Source organism: Mytilus trossulus, chromosome 6 (genome assembly GCF_036588685.1).
Source record: "Mytilus trossulus isolate FHL-02 chromosome 6, PNRI_Mtr1.1.1.hap1, whole genome shotgun sequence".
NCBI classification, from domain to species: domain Eukaryota; kingdom Metazoa; phylum Mollusca; class Bivalvia; order Mytilida; family Mytilidae; genus Mytilus; species Mytilus trossulus.
The window spans coordinates 51,641,341-51,664,661 of NC_086378.1; the positions used below are offsets into that span (position 1 = coordinate 51,641,341).

Consider the following 23,321-nt stretch of genomic DNA (forward strand, 5'->3'; position numbering starts at 1 on the left):
TAACTTCATGGTTTTGTATACAAGCCTTATTGCTGATGTGAACTATGTTAAACATTTCAATTTTTTTTTATTAATTTATACCAACAAAATCCTCAAACATAAGTATCCCACATATAAAACAATGAATCCACAAGTACACATTTTGTATTCTCATTTATTTCATAATTGAAAGTAAGTGGTAAGCTTATATCTTGTAATCAAATTACAGTTGAACCAAGGAAGTATTTTTCTGCATAATATTACTGGGACATAGGACTTAGTTTGTCTTAACCTAATTTTATGAAATTTATACACAACGCTTATTCCCTAAAAACACAGATCAACTTAGACATTGGGTTGTGTCACATTTACATTTCTTGAGTTTTGTCCCTTTGTAATATATAGGGGCAGGGGTTTTATCTGTGTCCAAAAGAAACATTGTCCATTAATATTTTCTTACGTGTCCCTTTGATAACCATTTACTGTGTTGATGTTAAATTTTATACATTTTTTGTACATTTTATTTACAGTAAATTAAAAAAGATTAAATGTAATTTCTGATCTCAAATTTTGTGATATATTTCAGGATACTGCGAGTATGATGGTAAACGTTACAATGTAGGAGCGACCTGGGAGGTCGGCTGTCAGTATAACTGTATATGTGATGACGGCATAACAGGTCATTACAAATGTGTAGAAAAGTATGTACCCTTACATTTGTAATATAAATATGGAATGTTTTATTCTTTGGGTTAGGACACTTTTTTTTATTTTGATTCAATTTTACATCAAGTTGTTAAATGTAACTTGACATTTTTTTTTATCACCGTTACGTTTTTCTCAAAGAAGTTAAGACTATTTGAAATTTGGAATCAAGCTTCATATGGAAGTTGCTTTTCTAGGGTTTATCTTTTTAAAATCTATCACTTATCAACTTCCTGTTTTGGAGTATCAAGTTAGTAAAAGCTCACATCCAAACTTGCTATTTTATCTGTCTACGGTAGATGTTATACATTGTCAAATCAATCGATAAAAAGAAAGTTGAGAAAATATTTTCTGTTCAAAGTGATTATTAAATCATGAAACATATCTAAGACACCCTTATAAAATCTTATAAGGTTGGCTGAGTGGAAATAGGGTATGCTATTCCACATCATGTCAAACATTTGTCTTTCATACTTTATAATTCAGTGAGATGAAGTCGCTATTAATGTCAAATAACTATAATTTATTTTAAGTGTGTCCACTATACAAATATGCCACCAAAATGCTGTATTTTTTTTAAGTGTGTCCACTATACAAATTTGCCACCAAAATGCTATCTTTTTTTTTTAGGTGTGTCCACTATACAAACTTGCCACCAAAATGCTATCTTCTCCAAGATCCATTAAATCCCTGTTGTAAAAAACCTGAATGTCCAGTTGATCCTCAATATGAAATAATCACAGGAGTAAGGACAACACCATCATCTAAACAAGGTAAGTTTTTTATTAGGTTTAATTTGATAGTGATATTTTTTCCAGACTTTATATCAACTTTTAAGATAAACAAAACATGTCATATTGAAGACAACACTGATTTCTATACATAAATATTTCAAGAAAGTAGTAGGTTCAGTAAGACCCCTTTTTGGCCCCAAAATATAGCAGTTTTACAAAATTATGATAATGTAATCATGAAGCTATTCATTAGAAGGTAGAATGATTCTACTACATAAATATGGGCTTTTTTTTTACAATACAATGCACATATATCGGGTGCTAGCATCATAAAGTCATGCTAAATTACTGAAATCTCTATAAAATTAGCATTTTAGTTAAATTTTAGACGATTTCTGTCTAAAATGAATGTGGCCGCATTCGTGTTCATTCATAATATTGAAATGCAAGTTGTATTTGATGATAATACATAAAATATATAAAGGTCGAGGATGAACACGGATGTGGCTACTTTCATTTTTGACAAAAACCATTTGAAAAGTGACGATTTTTGGCAAATTTGATAGATTTTTCATATTTAAGCTTGAATCGGAGTGTTTTTTAATGACTTAATCAGTTAAAATCTTTCACAAAAACTAATTAAATCAATTGAAATAGACACTTAAGTGTTTAAAAAGTGTCTAAAATATTTCGTCAGATGAACTTGAAAATTGAGGCCAAAATCTGCCCTTACCGGACCTACTCTTTTATCATTGAAATAGTTCATACTTATATGCCCAAGTTATTAAAATGATGTGTTTTTGTATGTCACATGTACCATATACTGTGGATTCCTAAATTTTCGTTGGAAACCAATTTTCATGGGTACAGAGGAACCACAAATTTAAAGGTTCAAGAAATATTAAATTTTCATAAAGATTATATGCAGACTTTGCCAAAACAACACAATGAAATATCCACGTAAATGCAATTTTTCCTCATCCACGAAAATAAATGAATCCAGAGTAGACTTGAATTGAACGATGAATCTAGTTGTCAATGATTTCATACCTGAACATAGATCCCCTTGAGAGCCATTTGAATGATTGCTGTAGTAGATGAACTACTAAGATCACAAAGCCATCAAGGTCCTAGGTTTATATTGAAGTCTCAATCTGATAATTGATAAGGCCTCTACAGAAAAAAAAGATCATACAATCTGTAGAATTGAAAATTGGATAAATTGTTATTATTTTTACCATTATATTATTTATGCCTCAGATGTTCATTGTATGTAGTTTATTTATCTTGAATTCTAAATGTCTTTACTTTTCAATGAAAATATATAAGAATTGTATCTGTTGCATAACTTTACAGTCAAACCTGCTTAATAGAGCACCTGTATAAAGCAAAAACCTGTGTTTAAAGACCACCAATTTTAGACCCCTTTGATGTACATTCATATAATTGAACTTGTATCAAAAGACCACCTGTCTTAAGAGACCACTTTTTTGCTCTCCCTTAAGTGGTCTCTTAAAACAGGTTTGACTATATGTTAAACAAAAAGGTTACATACCTCATTATAACATTTATTTTTGTGTAGGAGTATGTACTTACAATGGACAATACTACCAACAAGGACAAACTTGGTATGATGGCTGTAGTTACCGATGTACCTGTGAAGATGCTGAGAATGGTATATACAGATGTCTTAGTCGGTAAGCATCCCAACAACTTAAGCATGTTCACATTTGAGATCAAATGATTTTTTTTGGGGCTCATTGTTGAAGGCCATATGGTGACTTATAGATGTTAATGTCTGTGCCATTTTGGTCTCTTGTGGAGAGTTGTCTTGTTTACAATCATACCACATCTTCTTTTTTTATATTGAATGCTGTACTTCTCAGGGATTATTACAGAATGATTTTTAAGGATGGGGAGCTTAAATAATAATTGAATACAGTGTAAGAACTTTTTTTTATGCATTTTAATGTTTTGTCATATAAGTGTCCCCAAAGTGTATGTTATTTAATTTTATTACAAAAAAAATAGAACTTAAAACATTTTACTGATTAGAAATTATTTCCAAACTTATCACAAATAATCTAAAAAATGCTTTATATTGTATTATAAAGATAAAGAATGGTGCTGGGAGTTGAAGGGATGTCTGTGTCCTATTCTATATAGATGTTCTTCCATTTGTGTGCAAAAGTGTCTGTCATTTCTCAAAATCCTACAAGTTCTTTCAATTTTTTGCATCAACATTTAAAAATTTGATTCATTAAGATTAAAAAGTGATAATTGCACAAATGTACATAAATGCACTTTTTGATTTTTAAACAATTTCTGTAATTTTATAAGTTACATGTATATTGAAATTGATTTTTTGTAAAATGAAATATAGGAAGAGAAATCGTTCTTATATTTCTATTAATCCTTCAAAATAAACTAAGCTGCTTAATATTTTTATTTAAAATCAGCTTAGATGAAAGCTGTTTCCATGTAAAAATTCTATCTGCATCTATATATATATATATATTATATTATTATTCAATAGATGTCCAGAGTATCCATTTAGTTCTGATTCTAAGTGTAAATTGATTGCTGATCCTCGTGACCCAACATGTTGTCAAATGAGAGTCTGTGTCAATGAGACTTCAGGAAACCAGTCACCTAATCCTACTCCTGCTATAGTTCCACCTGCTAAATATCAGGGAATAGAGACTGGTACTAATGGTAAGTTAGCCTGGTTTCTTATTCTATGCTTAGGAACCAGTATGGACTTCTATGGTTTATTTCATTGGTTGAATACCAAAAGAAATTGTGACACCATTGGTTAGATTTTCATTGTTTAGATTAATTTTAGCCAATCACTTTTGTTTTAGGGCTCAATTTTTACATATTACACAGAATGCAATATATTCTGAAAAGGTGTATTGTTTAACTTATATTGTGCTCTGTTCTAAAATAAAAATATAATTATTTCACTGAAAAAATGCATTTGAAAAGTGTGTGGGAGATTAAAAAGTCCTAGAAATTTAATGTAATCAAGTTTATTCTATATAAATTATGGTATGTAAAGTATGTAAAATTCAGTTACAAACAACTTTCTGGCACATTGAAATATTTAGACATGAATTCATGCATTTATAATTGTGAATTGTTTTTTGCAACAACTTTTGTGAGAATCATTTTCTACATTTGATAAAAAAAATGACACATTGGGTGTTGTTATGATGTTTCACTTGACAAAACAATCTTAATGTGTTGTTTGTAGGTAGAAGCAATGTATGTATTTACAAAGGTCAGGCATACAAACAAGGAGCTATCTGGGAAGATGGTTGTGATTATACATGTACATGTGAAGATGAATTAAAGGGAGTTTACTCCTGTACAGACAGGTAATAATCTTTGCTCATTGTTGAAGGCAGTGTAGTGACCTATAGTTGTTAATGTTTGTGTCATTTTGGTCTTTTATGGATAGTTGTCTCATTGGCCATCATACCACATCTTCTTTTTTATATTCATAGAAATGAAGCATAAAATATTATTAAACTTGTCAGTTCTAATATACAAACCAGATCAAATTACTTAAGAGAGTTGCTTCAAAATTTGATTATCAGACGAAAAATCCCAACAATTTCTTAAAATAATTGTAGCCAAATCTAAATGTTACTTTTCTTTAAAATATTCTGTCAAATAAAAACACACTACCTGTATAACATTTTTTATTGTGGTTTATTAAAAGAAATTCTCTGTATTTGCTGTATAGAAGGAATAGTTACTTAGGTAAATCAAATTGCTTGTATAAATTAGTGTAAATTTAACAATCATCACCTAAGCAAGTGGTTTTGTCTGAACAATATAATTAGTGGTCTCACTTAAACCAGTGGTATCACCTGATCAAGAGGGTCCACTTTCACCTGATCAAGAGGTTCCACCTAAACAAGTGGTTTCACCTGATTAAGAGGTTCCACTTTAACAAGTGGTTTCACCGAAGTTCCACCTAAAAAAAGTGGTTTCACCTGATCTAGCGGTTCCACTAAAAGAAGTGGTTTCACCTGATTAAATGGCTTCAACTAAAGCAATCAGTTTCACCTGAAGCAAGCAGATTTACCTGAGCAATGATTTTAACTTTTTTAAAAGCTGTGGATAAACTTTGAATCAAACTTACCAGGATGAAAAATATTCATTATCATGCATCAATAATTTCTGCTGTAAATATGTGAATTTTCCTATATTGAAAAAATATTCAGAAAACTTAAAAAACTTATGAAATATTATAAATCCACAGTGCATTTAAATCTATTGTGATGTAGATTTTCAATGGATTTATTGCAGCATTCCATTTTGTGTCCGCTAATTAACCTTTATTTATTGTTAGGTGTCCTGTTTACATTAATCTACAACCTGGTTGTGAGATGGTCAGAGACTTCAGTAATCCATGTTGTAAGAAGCCACAGTGTACAGTGACTGGACCCCCACCGACACGTATCTACTATAATGTTACTAATCTTCCACCAACACTCGCACCTCAATTGCGTAAGTTGATATTACAATTATTTTTTCAAATCTTAAGCACAATTTGATTTTTTTAAATTTTTTTTTAACTTAAGCACAAATTCAAAAGTTGACAATATTATTTTATTGATTCTCTTTACATACCATCAAGGTCAAATAGTTGAAGATCAGACATTTTATCGCTATTTTACGAATTTATTTTTAATCTTGCTGATAATTTCCTTTCTCAGTGGAGTTAAGTGATATGAAAATTATGATAGAAACTAAGGGGGCAATGAAATTAACTTGAAATTGACAACGTCGTCGTAGGTAAAATAGTGATAAACAGATTATCATTGGTCATCTTAACTCCATTGCTTTTCTCACTTTCCCGTACCATCTCAATCGAGAAAGTAAACCAAAAGTTTGTTTTATAAATAGATACATATACTATTTTTCTTACAGAATTTTGTGTATACAAGGGAGTACGCTACTTACAAGGCCAGGAATGGGAGGATGGATGTAGTTTCAAATGCCGATGTGACGACTCAAGCAGAGGAATATACACATGTAATCAAAGGTATGTTAGAGAGTTGATTAAAAATTAAAAAAAACTGTAAATAAGCCTTTAAATTAATCGTAAGAAGTGCCTGAGAGTCTTTTATTTGTTTGTTATGTATAAACTGTAATGTCATCTAGCTAGAAAACTTTAAAACATGTAGGAATCAATAATAAATATATATAAAGGCCCAACTTATTGCTAAACTTTCCAGAAAATGGTATATTTAAATGAATCATTAAATTGAATTGTCAGTTGATAGAATTGAAGTATTTTGATGCACTTTTCATTTGATATTGAGGGATGAAAGCTTATAGGAATTCATGACTACTTTTAACTCCTAGATATTATGGTATACACATGATTTTTTTGCTAGGTGTGCTGCAATTGATTCAAATATTCAACCTGGATGTACCTTGAAAACAGATCCTAGAGATGCTTGTTGTCTGGCCCAGGTCTGTACAGAAGTTACCCCAACACCAGGCCCAGGATCAACCAATGGACCAACACAGGTGCCAACACTAAAGCCCAATCTGTTCACTGGACAGGTCTATATACCAACACCATCACGTATACCTGGACAACCAATACCAACTCCTGCTAAACTAGGTAATGTTTTTAGTATGAAGTAGAGTTTAAAACTAGCTTACTTTGACCCCTTTTGGGTTGCTTTATTCTGTCATCCATTTGTCATGAATAGTTTATCATCTATAATCTACTTTGAAATGAATGGTATGGTTTAGAATTTCACTTTTTGTTGATAATTTTTTTTTTCTTCATTGGATGTTCTAGTATCCACAAACATTTCACAAAAGCAGGGGCTAAGTGGTTGAAGTAGTTCATTCATAGTGATCCGTTAACAGTTCATGGTTGACGTAGTTCATTCATAGTGATCTGTTAACAGTTCATGGTTGACGTAGTTCATTCATAGTGATCCATTAACTGTTCATGGTTGACGTAGTTCATTCATAGTGATCCGTTAACAGTTCATGGTTGACGTAGTTCTTTCATAGTGATCCGTTAACAGTTCATGGTTGACGTAGTTCATTCATAGTGATCTGTTAACAGTTCATGGTTGAGGTAGTTCATTCATAGTGATCCGTTAACAGTTCATGGTTGAGGTAGTTCATTCATAGTGATCTGTTAACAGTTCATGGTTGACGTAGTTCATTCATAGTGATCCGTTAACAGTACATTGCAGGTGTGTTTGACTCCTATTTAATTGACAAGGATGAAGGTTGGTGGCCTCCAAAAATAAGAACTGTCCTCCACCATATAGATAAGTGTACTGAAAGTGTTCTTTAACACCAACAATTAATCAATCAATCAGAAAAACAGTGTTTACCTTGAACTTTTAGTTGACAGGCTGATTTTGCAAAAGAAAAAGGAAGAATGAACTTTAGTGAAAATTTATAATTGGTGGAAAAAGGCAGATGGCAAGAACTGTGAAATAGAATATTATACATCTTTGTAACTGGCTCAGTAGTAAAACACTGCAAGTTAATTATAGCTATCTCAACATGTTTAAAAGGTTCATGAATTTTTTTGGTGAAATTGATATATAGTAAAATGTAATTTATATTGATAGCATATTTATTTTGAATATTTTGTAGGTGTCTGTATATACAAAGGTGGTCAGTATTCTCAAGGTCAAAAGTTTGATGATGGATGTGATTTTGAATGTGTTTGTTTCAATGCAATGGAAGGAAAATACAGATGTTCTCCAAAGTAAGATTGGAAATTATTCATCTAAAAATTAAAAAAAATATTTTTGATGAGTTATTAATCTTTCAAGTATATCCTGTTTTACTTTTTGATGGTTTGATTTATTCATTTATACATGTGAGGGTCCAGTGTTATGTCATTTTGTAACCATGTCAAAGATGTTCAAATAGGAAGATTCACTTGCTTTATATCAATTTTTATCAGTTTAGAATCCTAACTAAAGTTTTTATTCAATTTACCAAAAAAATATTAGATAAAAACCTTATGATTGATCTGTAGATTGCACAATTCTTAATTAGACGTAAGGTAAATTAATGTGTATGTTTTCAAAGGAAGTGAATTCTTTATATTTTTTTTTATATAATGGGTGTCTCAGTTACTGAGGGGTCAAAGTTAAGGTCAACTATAATATAACAAGCCTTTCAACACTTAGATAGTGCCCCCAAATCCAATCTTAATTGACATTAGGGCTACCAGAGTTCATGTAGAAACTGATGGTTTTCTCTGGTCACGTCGTCCACCAATTAACACTGACAGCCACAATATAGTCTATAATTCTGAAAGTGGTGTAGAACACTAATCAATCAATCAATAGTATTACCAATATATAAATCTTGTAAAATTTGTATCATTTATTTCAATGCCTGAAAAATGTTACTGCTTTTAATTTGATTTTCAATCATCAAATGGTTTCAATTGTTATTTATTTGTTTGGTTTGCTTTTTAGATGTCCAGTCTATACAGATGTCCCAACAACATGCAGACTGGTCAAGAATCCAAGAAAACCATGTTGTCAAATACCTGAATGTTACAGTATAGCAACTCAAACACCAACTCCTGGTGTTACAATAAGTCCTAGACCATACACTGGCCCAGTAACCCAAACCCCAACACCATATGTCGGTCCAATAACACCAAGTCCTAAACCATCCATTCCACCAACACCAAGTGGGACACCAACACCACAACCAATACCAACACAACCAACAAGTGAGTAGATTTTCTTGATGTTCTTTCTGTATGAATTGTGTAGCTAGAAGACAATTCAAGACATGAGGGGGCAGGACCTTTTTCGGGACGTCAGGATCAGGTGTTTTAAAGCTTGGGATTTTGGGATTGACCTTTTCTGGATCCAGGATTTCTTTTTTTCAATTTTGGGATGTCGGGATTTATTTTAAAATTCGGGACCTTGGGATTTCATGTTTTTAAGCCTGGGATTTCAGAATCAGTACCCCTCCAATCCCCCTTCAGACATGGCACAGACAGGAGATAAATGTGTGGGTGGGATTTGATTACACCTTTATCTTATTTCATTTCATCATGCTTAAATTTTATTTCAGATGATTTTGTATATGACTATGATAATCTTAAAACTCTACTCATTTAACGTTTTGTCTTTTATAATGTTGACAAATACATTTTATATCAATAAAATTGAGAATGGAAATGGGGAATGTGTCAAAGAGACAACAACCCGACCAAATAAAAAAACAACAGCAGAAGGTCACCAACAGGTCTTCAATGTAGCGAGAAATTCCCGCACCTGGAACCGTCCTTCAGCTGGCCCCTAAATATCAAGACTGTTAAAAAAAAAATCTAATGGACAATTCCCTTCCTCATTGCTGTAAATATTTGTATATATTTGTAGATGTGTGTGTTTACAAAGGTGTTCCCTATACACAAGGACAGAAATGGTTTGATGGATGTGATTTCTCATGTGTATGTGAGGACGGATCAACTGGAGTATATAGATGTAACAATAGGTACATACCATTTACTAAGGAAAAGTATTTTTGATTTCCTCAAGTTTGCTTTATTTTTTTCTCCAAAGGCAATGCATGAAAAAAAACACTCTTTTTTTCAATAATTAGGGAATATTATCACATTTTCAAGACAAATATAGCAAATTATACAGTGTGGATCTGGATAAAACCAGAGGTTAAGAAAATTAAATAATTACATTGATTTAAGGCTTTTTAGCTCACCTGGCCCCTTCGGGCCAAGTGAGCTTATGCCATCACTTGGCGTCCGTTGTCGTCCATCGTCTGTCGTCTGTCGTGGTCTGTCGTCGTAAACTATTTCAAGAATCTTCTCTACTGAAACAACTAGGCCAAATACTTCCAAACTTTAACTGAATGTTCCTTAGGGTATCTTGTTTATAAATTGTATCCGAAGTTTTGATCTATGAACAAACATGGTCGCCATTGCTAAAAATAGAACATAGGAGTCAAATGCAGTTTTTGGCTTATATCTCAAAAATGTTCATTAGGTCAAGATCTATAAGCCCTGAAATTTTCAGATGAATCAAACAACCCATTTTTGGGTTGCTGCCACTTAATTGGTAATTTTAAGGAAATTTTGTAGTTTTTGGTCATTATCTTGAATATTATTATAGATAAAGATAAACTGTACACAGCAAAAATGACCAGCAAAGTAAGATCTACAAATAAGTTAATATGACCAAAATTTTCAATTGACCCCTTAAGGAGTTATTGCCCTTTAAAGACTTTTTTCACAATTTGTTCATCATGTTGACTTACTTTAAAAAAACTTCTCCTTTGAAACTGCTGTATCAATTTCAGCCAAACTTAGGCTAAGTGAGTTTCAGAGTATCTAGTATAAATTTAATATTTTATTTCCTTGTATGTCAAGAAACATAGCTCCTATGGCTAAAATAGAACATAGGAGAAAATGATTTTTTATTTGCTTTTGAAGAAAATAGGACGATTCAAAGAACATTTAAATAAATTGAAAAGCCAAAATAATCATTGATGAGAGATTTAACCAAAAAAATTAAGGTGAGTAATTCAGGCTCTTGAGAGCCTCTTGTTTTGTTAATTCATTAACTCATCTTATTTATTATGGTACGGTGTATCACTCTTTGAAATAGGAAACAATGTTAGATTTTCCATCCTCCTTTTAATGAACTAGTCTTAAAACAAATGTGAAAAGTAGTTAAATTGTACACAATCTTTATTCTAGATGTCCCCAATATATGCAGTCTGACTCTAGCTGTTCTATGCAGCCTGATCCAAAGGACCCATTATGTTGTAAAGTACCAGTCTGTACACCAAGACCAGATCAGACCACACCCCAATACCAGACAATTCCAACCAGGGTAATTGATGGGGGTCTTGGAACTGTGACACCCTCACCCAGACCTAATGTGATACTAACACCTGATGTAAAGATCACACCTGTACCAATATTTACTCCTTACCCATTACCTACGCTACAAACTCCATCAACAGAGATGATGACAGACCCAACACCTACCCAGAAACCAATATACCAACGTAAGTATTACTGTTTAGTGGGTTATTTTTGTAATGTGCAAATTATCGCTTATATTTAGCAGATAGATCAAAATCGCCAAAATAAATTCCGCCAAACATGCAATTGTGCAAAGGTATTGTTTAAAGTTTTGAATCTGGCAAAATATGTTGTATACCTTATTCAATAAAAATCGTGAAGTTTTGCACCCGCAAAACTAACTACTATAGGAAATCTACTTATAATACCATGAATGAATATGTCTAATTTTACCAAACCATACTCTAGGGTCTCTACATGCATACATGGTTCCAGAATAGAAAAATCAAAAATATTGAAAAATGTGCAAACAAAAAGAAAAGAGATTAATGGGTCACCTTAATAAAAGAAATATTTATATTTGGGGAAAATAAAGATTTGAAAAAAATGCTGAAAAATTTAAGTAAAACAAATAAACAAAACATTCAAATTATCCTAATCAAAAAAGACTTTTTGAAAATCAAGCCATCATGACCTACATTTATTCTTGGAGAAATGATATTTTCAAAAACATTTTTATATTAATTAGTTTGTGTCTTGTTTTTTTTTTTAGCCAAAACCTGTGTATACAAAGGTAAATCCTACACTCCAGGACAGAAATGGCAAGATGGCTGCCAGTATGATTGTGTCTGCCTAGATGACCAAGGAAACTACAGATGCACAGAAAAGTAAATTTATTATATTCGAAACCTTTGAGGGATTTGCAGCTCTCCATGTGGTGATGACATCGGTCAATTATTTAAAACTATGACCATGGTGACCGTTATATGTCTTTTTTTAATGAACATGTGTAGTTTTGATGCTGACTTATTGAGGCAACCAAACAAAAAAAAACCAAAAGATGATAACATTCAACAACACAACAGATGGGTGCCTCTTTAGTGTGTAATGAAATTTATTACTGTTTATTCTAAGATTTACACTGAAGTAAAATTATTATTGCTATTATGTTGTAAAGATTTTAGGGCAAATTACCTTTTACATCACTTTTTTTCAGTAGTGCATACCAAAGGTTGTGATTGGTTACAAAACTTCTATACCAAGTGTTCATTCAACCAATGGCATGATGTTATTTTCATTGTGGTGTGCACACAATACCTTTCCCATAATCCTATTGGTTCTAAAATGGCAAATTCTAACATTTATCACTCTAATGACTTCCTTTCATTCCATCATAAAACAGAAGTTTAGTTTTAATTTAATTATTGACATTTAATAGGTTTGTTTAATTTGTATATATCAATTTAAGATTGATAAAAAAAAAATTTATTAGACCAAATAAAAATATATGTGTGGTTTTAGTTACCCCACCATCTCTAGTTTAAATGCTAAGAATTAGAACTTTTTTTTCATTTCTGAAAAATAAATTTTCGAAACATCTGTGAAACGATCAAATTTTGAGGATTACCGGGTATTAATTCACATGATTACATTCATAGATTTATGTCATCTGAACAGTTTTATCTATTATGGCTAAAATGCAACAATTCATAACAAAATGCAACAAAATTAACTAAAAACATAACTTGACTATTTATTTTGCAACCAAAAACATGTAAAATGGCTAATTTCTTGTTGAGGCGTATATGATACCTGAAACATTTTGGAAAAATATGATTTTTGACCTAATTTTGACAATCCAAAGTAATTATTTAGATAAAAAGAAAAAATATTTTGCAGACCTACCAATCCTGTTTTTGAAAAGAATGTAAATGGAACCACACATATATTTTTATTTGGCCTTAATGTTCTTCTTTCAAGGCAGTAAGTTAAATGCAATATTTCAAATTTATTACTTTTTTCACCAGAATTTTGTTATAAACATATTAGAAAAGGCATTCACAATGATAAAAAAAATAAAAATTTATTTTTGTTTTCTTTTGTTTCAGATGTCCAGCTTACACTAATTTATCACCTGGATGTCGTCTGGTAATGGATGTTTCAAACGTCTGCTGTCAGAAACCATATTGTCCACCAACACCAACTCCAAATCCATTTACCTTAACTCCACCAAAACCACAAACTGTTTTACCAACAAGTAAGTATTAACTTATGATCTATAGACAGCCCATAAAATATCCTTTGCAAACTTTCAATATACTCTGAACTCAGAAATTATTGCATGCTTTTATTACTGTGATTTTGTCATTTTGGACTTAAATGCATTTGTGGCAGTCAATTGTTATTTGGTTTGGGAAGTTAAAATTCCAGATGAGAACCAATTCATAAACAGGAAAGCTGGCAATCCAGTGCACCTGCCCAATTCTAACTCACGATTGTTTACAAGCTGTCATACAGTAAAGACCACTCCACCACCCAGACTCCAATAATGACAGTAAGACATTTTTTTTTTTTTGTTCATAGGCCAAACTTATCCTTAAATATATATATCATTGCAGCATACTGTGTATACAATGGAGTACAATTTAAACAAGGTCAGACATGGAATGATGGCTGTGATCTTCGTTGTATCTGTGAAAACTCCAAGACAGGTTTCTACAGATGTGATGATAGGTAAAAAATATTCATTTTCAAATTGGTAATTATAAAGCAGGTAGAAAGAGTCATATTTTTTCCTATTGTCGATTCATTATTATTGCACAGGTGAACCACAAACTGAAATGTTCAACAGCATACATATTATCTGTGTGCTTGAATGCAGACTTTTGTAAAAACATGAAATCAAATATCGATAAAAAGTATAACTTTTGCATAGTTTGTATGCTCAAAACACAGTATCAATAATATATTTCAATGGCAAATTTCATCAATAATGTCATGTTTAACTTTCTGTTTGAAAGACACATATGAAAAAGTGAAAAAGTCAAATATTGCTAACAAATCAGATATTATGTTTTCTGATACTTTGCTTTAAAAAGAGGGATGAGAAGGGAGAGGGGGAAGGTTGGCGATTGCACATTCTTGTTCATATATGTACATCAAACTAATTATACGCTTTAATATAAGATGTCCTCAATGGCCACAGTTACCACAAGGATGCAGTCTAACAACAGATCCCAATGATGTTTGTTGTAAGAAACCAATTTGTACACCAGAGGTCATGACACCTCCTACATTATATGTACCAACACCGAATCCAACATTATATCCCAACCAACCAACACCATCACCACAACCGACACAACCACCAACACCGTATACCTTTACACTACCAACGCCAGTCAGGACAGGATACTCAGGTATGCTAGAGTAAGAGATGGAAACAATAAATATTATAAAAAAGAAGATGTGGTATGATTGCCAATGAGACAACTATCCACAAAAGACCAAAATGACACAGACATTAACGACCATAGGTCACCATACGCCAGTCAACAATGTGCAAAGCCCATACTGCATAGTCAGCTATAAACGGCCCCGATAAGACAATGTAAAACAATTCAAACGAGAAAACTAACGGCCTTATTTATGTAAAAAAAATGAAAGAAAAACAAATATGTAACACATAAACACTTCAATAATACTTCAATAATCCAATCCAACAGACAAATTTTCATGATTGTGCCAAAGTCAGATAAATCAAAAACTAACGTAATATTTTATGCCCCTTCCCTATGAGAGTAGAGGGCCATTATATTTTCTGGTCTGTGCATCAGTTCGTTCATTTGTCTGTCCGTCTGTCTGTCCCGCTTCAAGTAAATTTTATGATCAATGTAGTTTTTGATGAAGTTGAAGTCCAATCAAGTTGAAACTGAGTACAGATGTTCACTTTGATATGATCCTTCTAATTTTTATGTCAAATTATAGTTTTTTTTACCACAGTTTTACAGTCCACTGAACATAAAAAATGAAAGTGCGACATGGGCATCAGTGCACTGGGGACACATTATTGTTCTCAGATGTTTATTGTAGTTATTTATTGGATTTGTTCGAACTGTGAATTATCATTCTGTGAAATAATTTGGAAGAATATAATTTCAGGTTTTATGTTTTGACTAATACTATTGTTTATTTTATTTTAGATAATTGTATGTATAAGGGAGTTGCTCATACTCAGGGACAGAAATGGGATGATGGATGTTCACTGGAGTGTGAATGTCTCGATCAAAAGACAGGAAGATATCGTTGTCAGAGCAAGTATGTATTTAAAGATTATCGTTGATCATCTCAACAAGATTGATTTTATCGCTTAATCTGGTAAGACAAAGGTGAGAAAAGCAACCAAGGTGAGATGATAAATGATAATCTGTTTATCACAATTTTACCTATAGCGACTTTGTTACTTTCACTGACAAAGGGCATGTGCCCGTTTGTTTCTATTTTTATAATGCACCACCTATGATAGTAGAGGGCCATTATGTTTTCTGGTTTGTGGCTCCGTTCGACCGTCCATCCATCCATTCATTCCTCAGTCCGTTCGTTCGCCCCACTTCAGGTTAAAAGTTTTTGGTCAAGGTAGTTTTTGATGAAGCTGAAGTCCAATCAACTTAAAAGTTGCTTATGATATGATCCTTCTAATTTTAATGCCAAATTAGACTTTTGACCCCAATTTCACTGTCTACTGAACATAGAAAATGAAAGTGGGAGTTTCAGGCAAAAGTTTTTGGTCAAGGCAGTTTTTGATGAAATTGAAGTCCAATCAACTTGAAACTTAGAACACATGTTCCCTATAGTATAATCTTTTTTAATTTTAATGCCAAATTAGAATTTTACCCAATTTCACGGTCCATGGAACATGGAAAATGATAGTGCAAGTGGGGCATCCATGTACTTTAGACACATTCTTGTTTCATATCACTCAACTCTGCTGAGACTGTAAACTATCAGTCAGTAAAATCATAGAAATTTTTCTTAAAATAGTAATAAACCAGGTTCATTGTAAAAAGATGTATTTTTTTATTTATTTTATTTCACTTGCTAGTCAGAATTTGAAATTCAATTATCATCCACAATCCTCTCTATCATATTGTTTTTCAATATCTAGGATTGGCTATTGACCTATCAAATATTATACCAATGTTTTATGTTTCTACCCTAGATTTGTGGTTAACATTTAGGGAAAATATCCCACTCAGTTAATATATTGTACAAATATTTCTTTTATTGCTTTCAGGTGTCAAGACTACTCTAACTTTCCAAAACCATCTTACTGTAATTTGGTCGCTGATCCACGTAATCCATGTTGTAAAGTAGTACAGTGTAATCCAACAGCTCAACCAAGCATGTCACCAAGACCAGGAACAACAATGCCTACAGTATCTCCTGGGGTTAACCCATCATTAACACCATCACCAAACCCACCCATCTTTTCACCTACTCCATCTCCACAACAAAGTAAGTATTATAATATCATATTGGTCTGAAAGAGTTACCTTCCCTTGTTTATTTTCAAGAGTTTTCCTTCTTCTGAGAAGTAGTCTCAATAAAAAAAACACCAAACCCTCTGTTCTCTTCACAATATTCATTTCCATATTTCCATTTTAATTTGAAAGAGTTACCTACCCTTGCTTTTTGCAAGATTTGTCTTTCTTCTGAGAAGTAGTCTCAACAAAAAACACCAAACCTTCTGTTCTCTTCACAATATATTCATTTCCATATTTCCATTTTCATTTGAAAGAGTTACCTACCCTTGCTTTTTGCAAGATTTGTATTTCTTCTGGCAAGTAGTCTCAATAAAAAAAACTCCAAACCTTCTGTTTTCTTCACAATATTCATTTCCATATTTCCATTTTCATTTGAAAGAGTTATTTTCCCTTGTTTATTCCAAAGAGTTGTCTACCCTTTGAGCATATAGTCTCTATGGAAAACACATTCTTTTCACATACTCTGTCTCTTAACAAAGTCACTATATGTACATGTTTACTCAAACTTTCCCTTGTTTATTCACAAAAATTCTTCTTGTGTGCTGCTAATTCAAAATGGAAAATATTGTACTTATATATATAGACTAAATATTTTCTATACAGTCAATGTAACATAACAAGATAATTGTAAATGGAACAGAAAGATTGCTTTTGTAAAGTTAATAAAATGCTTCTTTGTTAAGGACACAAAAAAATCCCAAAGACTGTCAAATTAAATAATTAATAAAAGAAAATGATATTTATTTTTGTCTTAATAATGCAATATTTGAATAGAAAGATTTAAAAGAAAATATATCTCAACATTCTTAAAACAAAGTCTAATACGTTAGTTTGAATTTTCAGATATATGTGTATATAAGGGTTTGCCATACACACAAGGACAACAATGGTACGATGGCTGTGACAAAGTTTGTACTTGTGAGAATGGTATGACAGGTTACATACGATGTCGTCAGAGATGCACAAGTTATGATACCATCGCTGCAGGATGTACAATGGTACCAGATCCTAAAGATCCAGTCTGTTGTCAGGTATGACATACTTCAGAAGCTTAGCTCACATTTAAAGAAATAGAAGGCATATGATGTATTTTAATTAGAATTCATGTGGGTCATAAAATCCCTACATGCCCTTGAAAGAGGGGGGGGGACAGGACCTTTTTTCAAGACGTTTAGGATCAGGTGTTTTTTTCAGCTAAGGATTTCGGGATTGATCCTTCCGGGATCTGGGAATTCTTTTTTTGAATTTCTGAATGTCAGATTTTAATTTCTTTAAATTCAGGAAATCAAGATTTCATGTTTTTAAGCCTGGGATTTCGGGACTAGGAGCCCTCCGACCCCCCTCTTGAAAAAGGATTAAATGATAGAACAGTTCTCTTTTTGTTGTTCTTTATCATGATCAAATGGGAGGCCATTAAATATTTTTACATTTTAAAACAGCTCTTCACAGAATCAAAATAGAATTGTTTTGTTACAGTTGATTGTTTATATGAAATGTTTAGAAGTTTGCCAATAAAAAATATTTTTTTATCAGAGGAGCTCAATTATAAATGTTATCCACAGGGGCGGCTACTTCAAATCTTTTGTGGTAGGGTTAAACAGCTGAGATTTCCAACGCCCCAGCCATTGTCATATATTTTTTTATAACAAATATGTATACCCTGTCAAAATGTACCTAAAGCTGTCTTGATTAATTTATTTCATGGAAAGATATTAAATAGATTTGACAAATATCTGATGCATTTATGATTGCGGTTTTAATTGTATCTGTGACATTTGATTGGTTAAGATACTTTGGATCTGGGTTATATTTTTAGCTTTGGAACAGTGAGCTTTAGCCATCACTTGGGGTCTGTCATCATCCGTCGACATCCTCCATTGCCGTCCTTCATCGTCATCCAACTGGTGTAAACTATATCAAAAATCTTCTCCTCTGAAACTACTGAACCAATTCCAATCAAACTTAAGCTGAATGATCCTTAGGGATTCTAGAATAAAGTGTGTGTTTAATTTTATGTTTCAACAAAAAACATGGCCACCATGGCTAAAAAATAGAACATAGGGGTAAAATGCAGTTTTTGGCTTATATCTCATAAAACAAAGCAGTTAGAGCAAATCTGACAAAGGGTTAAAGTGTTCTTAAGGTAATGTTCTATCTACCCTGAAATTTTCAGATAAATCTAATAACCCATTGTTGGGTTGCTGCCACTAAATTGATAATTTTAATGAAATTTTGCAGTTTTTTGTTTATATCTTGAATAGCTTTAATGATAAAAAGATAAGTTATAAACAGCAAATATGTTTAGCAAAGTAAAATCTACAAATAAGTTTATATGACCAAAATTGTCAATTGTCGTCTTAAAGAGTTATTGCCCTTTAAGGACAATTTTACACAATTTGTTTATCATGTTTTCTAACTTTAAAAAACCTTTTCCTCTAAAATTACTGAACCAATTCCAAAAACTGCATTTTCAAACACTTATTAATAATCATTAAATCAAAAAAACAAACCAGGATGAAATTGGACACTTAAACTCTTAAAGAAAAGATAAATGCAAAAAATTTAAGGTGAGCAATTCAGGCTCTTGAGAGCCTCTTGTTTGTTAATTTTTCTATCTTAATAAAGACCAGGAAACTGGGGAATCATTACCACACACTGTTAGATTAGAGGCAAACAATACTAAGGGGACATCCACTGATAACACCATGGGAAAATAGTAAAAGACCAAAAGACAAACAACAGTATAAAAGACACATGGGCCCTGGAGGTGATATCATATCCTTACCTGGCCATCCCTGGAGGTGATATCATATCCTTACCTGGCCCTCCCTGGAGGTGATATCATATCCTTACCTGGCCCTCCCTGGAGGTGATATCATATCCTTACTTGGCCCTCCCTGGAGGTGATATCATATCCTTACCTGGCCCTCCCTGGAGGGGAAATCATATCCTTACCTGGCCCTCCCTGGAGGTGATATCATATCCTTACCTGGCCCTCCCTGGAGGTGATATCATATTTATTATACCCCCGCGTTAAAAAAGGGGGGGTATACTGTTTTACCTCTGTCTGTTCGTCCGTCAGTCCGTGCGTCCGTCCGTCGTACCGTCCTTCCGTCCGTCAGTCAGTCTGTCCCATGAAACTTTCGTCACATTTTTCTCAGGAACTACAATACAAGTATTTCTGAAATTTGGTTTCAGGGTTTATCTAAGTCAGCTTTACCGTGTGATGCGTTTTCAGATTGATCACTTGACAACTTCCTGTTTACCAAACACTTGTATGATTTTACACGTGATAGCCAAGTTGAAAATTTTCGTCACATTTTTCTCAGGAACTGCAATACAAGGATTTCTGAAATTTGGTTTCAGGGTTTATCTAAGTCAGCTATGCCGTGTGATGCTTTTCAGATTGATCACTTGACAACTTCCTGTTTACCGAACACTTGCATATTTTTACACTATTAATATTATCTACTTGCGGCGGGGTATCATCAGTGGGCAGTAGCTCGCAGTTTCACTTGTTTTACCTGGCTCTCCCTGGAGGTGATATCATATCCTTACCTGGCCCTCCCTGGAGGTGATATCATATCCTTACCTTTGGAAAGTTAATATAAATCAAATAAGTTATTTTAAAGTGGCAGTGTATGTTATGGAATTTTTTATATCATTTTATTTAATTTTCACTTATTTTTTTGCTTTAGATCCCTTCATGCATACCTCAGGTCCAAACAGTAGGACCATCTGGATCACCAATATATTTCACTGGACCAACAGGTAAAGTGACCGGCTTTGGTATTGTTACTCCACAACCAACAACAAGGAGACCAACACCAGGAAATGGACCAACTTTATCACCGCCATTGAATCCTATTCCTACTACTAAACCAAAACCAAGTAAGTAGAAAATTCATTGATTAGTTTTTGGTGTTTAATGGTCCCAGCAGCCTAAAAGATTGAAAAAAGTACTGCATAACATTTTGTTGTGCTGGGTCATACATAGTCCTGAAATATTTGTTCAAATCTTTGTGGATTTTACGAAAAATTGTACAGAATATTTATTCATGATCAAAATAGTAATATTTATTATGTATTGTACTGATACAATGACGTTTCATGTTGTTTTTTGGCAGTTAATCTTTAGTTACACTTACTAAAAATATTCTTAAATGAAGTACATAATCCTGTATATATTTCAGATTATTGTGTTTACAATGGTGTTCAGTACAAGACAGGACAACAATGGCAAGATGGCTGCAAATATAACTGTGTATGTGAAAATGGAATGACTGGATTTTACTCTTGCAAAGAAAGGTATGTGCGTGGAGTGGATGGCAATTAAAAAATACTGTGGATTCATTTTTATTTGTTGATACCAATTTCATGGTTTTCTTAATTAAAGGTGAACCACAAATTCAAGTTTAATGTTCAATGACTTTCACATTTTCTAAAGGCTTTGTATGCAGAGTTTGGCAAAAATCCAAAATCAATACCCATGAAATCCATGAAAATTGAAATCATGAAATAGATGCGTCCACAGTAAGCATTTGTATCCTATTGTCAAAGACATTCAAGTCAAGGCTGTTATAGCTGTTACAACCAAAGCCATACATTTGTGAACATATTTTTTTTGACTGGTGAAGTCAATTTTAATTTTATCTAGAGCTACTAGGTGTGCAAGAAGTAACTGAAAAATAACATCCGATTTAAAAATGAGGAGATGTAGTATGATTGCCAATTATCCACCAAAGTTACAAAGTAGTACATGTAGTAAGTAATTATAGGTCACTGGAACTTATTCTAACTTAGAATAATGATTTTCCCACAAATAATGATTTTCCCACAATGCAATTCCTTTTATTACTATGTAAACGGTTTTATGTTTTGAAGATACACACTTACTGTGGATTCGTTATTTTTTTTCGTTGATTTCATGGAATCAGGTGAAGTGCGAATTTAAATGTTCAACTTATTACAAATTTTCCCTTACCTTGTATGCAGACATTAGCAAAACCAGGAAAATTAATATCCAAGAAAGTGTTAGTTTTCCTCAATCCACGTAAATTGGTACCCACGAAAATAAAATAATCCACAGTATCTGATTTCCTCTATTTCTGACATTTGTCATGTCAAAGTTTGGGGTTCAAGAAGTTCACAATGAAAATGTGTTCACATCAATTTGTAAGCTTATGCAGATGTTTATTTTGATTTGAACTTTTCAAAAATATATGCCAAATTAAGGTTTTTTGACCCTGATTTTACTGAACATGGATATTAGATGGTGTAAATGGACATTGTTGTCTGTGAACTTCTTGTTTGAAAGAAAAGTACAATGTTCTGTGAAGCATTGAATTAAGCCTCTATCACAATCCTAAAATCTCAGCCATATTCGACATCTATGAAGGAAGTTTTGAGAGTGAGCTTTTGTGTTTTTACTGGAAATATACATACTTATTGAGTTAGCTTTTTGGCACCTATGCCTCTCTTTCGTATTTGATTATGATTTTTGTTTCAGATGTCCATCTTTCCCAGCTGCTTTGCCACCAACCTGTTCCCTGACACAAGATCCTAGTGATTTCTGTTGTAAAACTGTTGTGTGTGATTCAAGGAAGACAACTCCATTTGTGCCCTATGTTGACCCTACTCTAGCACCAACATACAATCCATTAGAACCAAAGACAACACCTCAGCCATATACAACAAAATATCCTGGACAAAAAATAACCTTCACCCCTGCACCAACACCACCAGGTAAATACTAATAAAATGTTAACTGTAAGTCTGTAGGCAAACTTTTTTAATTTCAAAGGTTTTACAAATTGTTTTGCATGAATATTCTATTTTTTTTTTAGCAATAGTGGACTTCTGGTACATTACAGACACATCGTCTGATTAGCTGTATTTAGCACATTACCATATCCAAACTTTTTTTATAAACACTTTTTTCAATTCTTCTGGGTTATCACGTTACAGTCATATACTATGGATATTTATTTTTAGTCATTTGAGGAAAAATTTGGACTACAGTGAAGATTTAAAGTTGTGACTATCCTTCTTTCACCAATTAACCAAAAATGGTATCCCATGAATATTAATTCATTCACTGTAATGCTCTGGTCATCATTGTGCTTTATTAGAGTTATCATCCTTTTTTACTCTCACATGAAGAGATTGGAGACATTTATCATGTATCTATAACAAATTTTACTGACAATTAAATTTTCAGCTTTCTGTGTCTACTATGGTGTTCCATACAAACAGGGACAGACCTGGGACCAAGGTTGTGAGAAGAGATGTCGATGTGATGATGCTACTAACAATTATTACACATGTTTTGACAGGTACTTGATATATCAGAAAAGCTTGTTCATTTTAAGAAATATTACATCTTAGGGTATACCTGTACATTATTTGTAAGGGGTATTGTTTTGTAAAAGTCAACAAATTGTTTAATAGAATTGTGAAAATAAAACATCTCATTAACATTGATTACAGCTGATTGCATTGAGT

The 23,321-nt window shown here is 32.6% G+C and overlaps 1 protein-coding gene across 1 annotated transcript in view; it reads left to right on the plus strand.

The window, feature by feature from the left end:
• The window catches only part of LOC134722788 (uncharacterized), a 93,970-nt gene that overhangs the window by 30,099 nt on the left and 40,550 nt on the right, over positions 1–23,321 (plus strand). Inside the window, exons 20-42 of the mRNA XM_063586416.1 lie at positions 566–680; positions 1,315–1,457; positions 3,001–3,115; positions 3,955–4,133; positions 4,675–4,798; positions 5,782–5,939; positions 6,363–6,477; positions 6,833–7,065; positions 8,070–8,184; positions 8,909–9,171; positions 9,830–9,944; positions 11,164–11,477; positions 12,047–12,161; positions 13,383–13,531; positions 13,893–14,007; positions 14,461–14,693; positions 15,477–15,591; positions 16,568–16,788; positions 17,661–17,848; positions 20,516–20,708; positions 21,011–21,125; positions 22,327–22,562; positions 23,038–23,152. Of these exons, the coding sequence (XP_063442486.1) occupies positions 566–680; positions 1,315–1,457; positions 3,001–3,115; positions 3,955–4,133; positions 4,675–4,798; positions 5,782–5,939; positions 6,363–6,477; positions 6,833–7,065; positions 8,070–8,184; positions 8,909–9,171; positions 9,830–9,944; positions 11,164–11,477; positions 12,047–12,161; positions 13,383–13,531; positions 13,893–14,007; positions 14,461–14,693; positions 15,477–15,591; positions 16,568–16,788; positions 17,661–17,848; positions 20,516–20,708; positions 21,011–21,125; positions 22,327–22,562; positions 23,038–23,152 (3,784 nt within the window). The remainder of the gene's footprint in view (positions 1–565; positions 681–1,314; positions 1,458–3,000; positions 3,116–3,954; positions 4,134–4,674; positions 4,799–5,781; positions 5,940–6,362; positions 6,478–6,832; positions 7,066–8,069; positions 8,185–8,908; positions 9,172–9,829; positions 9,945–11,163; positions 11,478–12,046; positions 12,162–13,382; positions 13,532–13,892; positions 14,008–14,460; positions 14,694–15,476; positions 15,592–16,567; positions 16,789–17,660; positions 17,849–20,515; positions 20,709–21,010; positions 21,126–22,326; positions 22,563–23,037; positions 23,153–23,321) is intronic.